General features: G+C 34.8%; 1 protein-coding gene across 1 annotated transcript in view; it reads right to left on the bottom strand.

The window, feature by feature from the left end:
* CAB39L (calcium binding protein 39-like) overlaps nt 1-345 on the bottom strand; it is a 45,861-nt gene that overhangs the window by 10,423 nt on the left and 35,093 nt on the right. Inside the window, exon 6 of the mRNA XM_010143569.1 lies at nt 61-120. Coding sequence (XP_010141871.1) covers nt 61-120 — 60 coding nt within the window. The remainder of the gene's footprint in view (nt 1-60; nt 121-345) is intronic.

The following is a 345-nucleotide window of genomic DNA, read 5'->3' on the forward strand; positions in this document are numbered from 1 at the left end:
TCTTTCCAGCTAAGCACAAACAGATTTAAAAAAAATAAAATTCTTCCAGCATTTACTTACCACATCATAATTTTGTTCCAGAAATTCTGCTACCAACAGTTTGTGCCGTGTTAACAGGTCCTGGGGAAGAACAGATAAAGGTTACCTGAGAGAGCCTTTTCATTTGATTGTCCCTTGATTCTCAAATGTGTTTAAGCATTTTTCAGTAGGACATCTTTTAGAAGGTATTTACGACATGATTTCTATAGACAGAAAGCATTTAAAACCAAAACTGCACTGTGTATTTAGAAGGATCTCAAGGAGAACTCAGTTAATGCTACCAGAATCAACATAAAACCATTCTAA

Source organism: Buceros rhinoceros, unplaced genomic scaffold, assembly GCF_000710305.1.
Source record: "Buceros rhinoceros silvestris isolate BGI_N320 unplaced genomic scaffold, ASM71030v1 scaffold3369, whole genome shotgun sequence".
NCBI classification, from domain to species: domain Eukaryota; kingdom Metazoa; phylum Chordata; class Aves; order Bucerotiformes; family Bucerotidae; genus Buceros; species Buceros rhinoceros.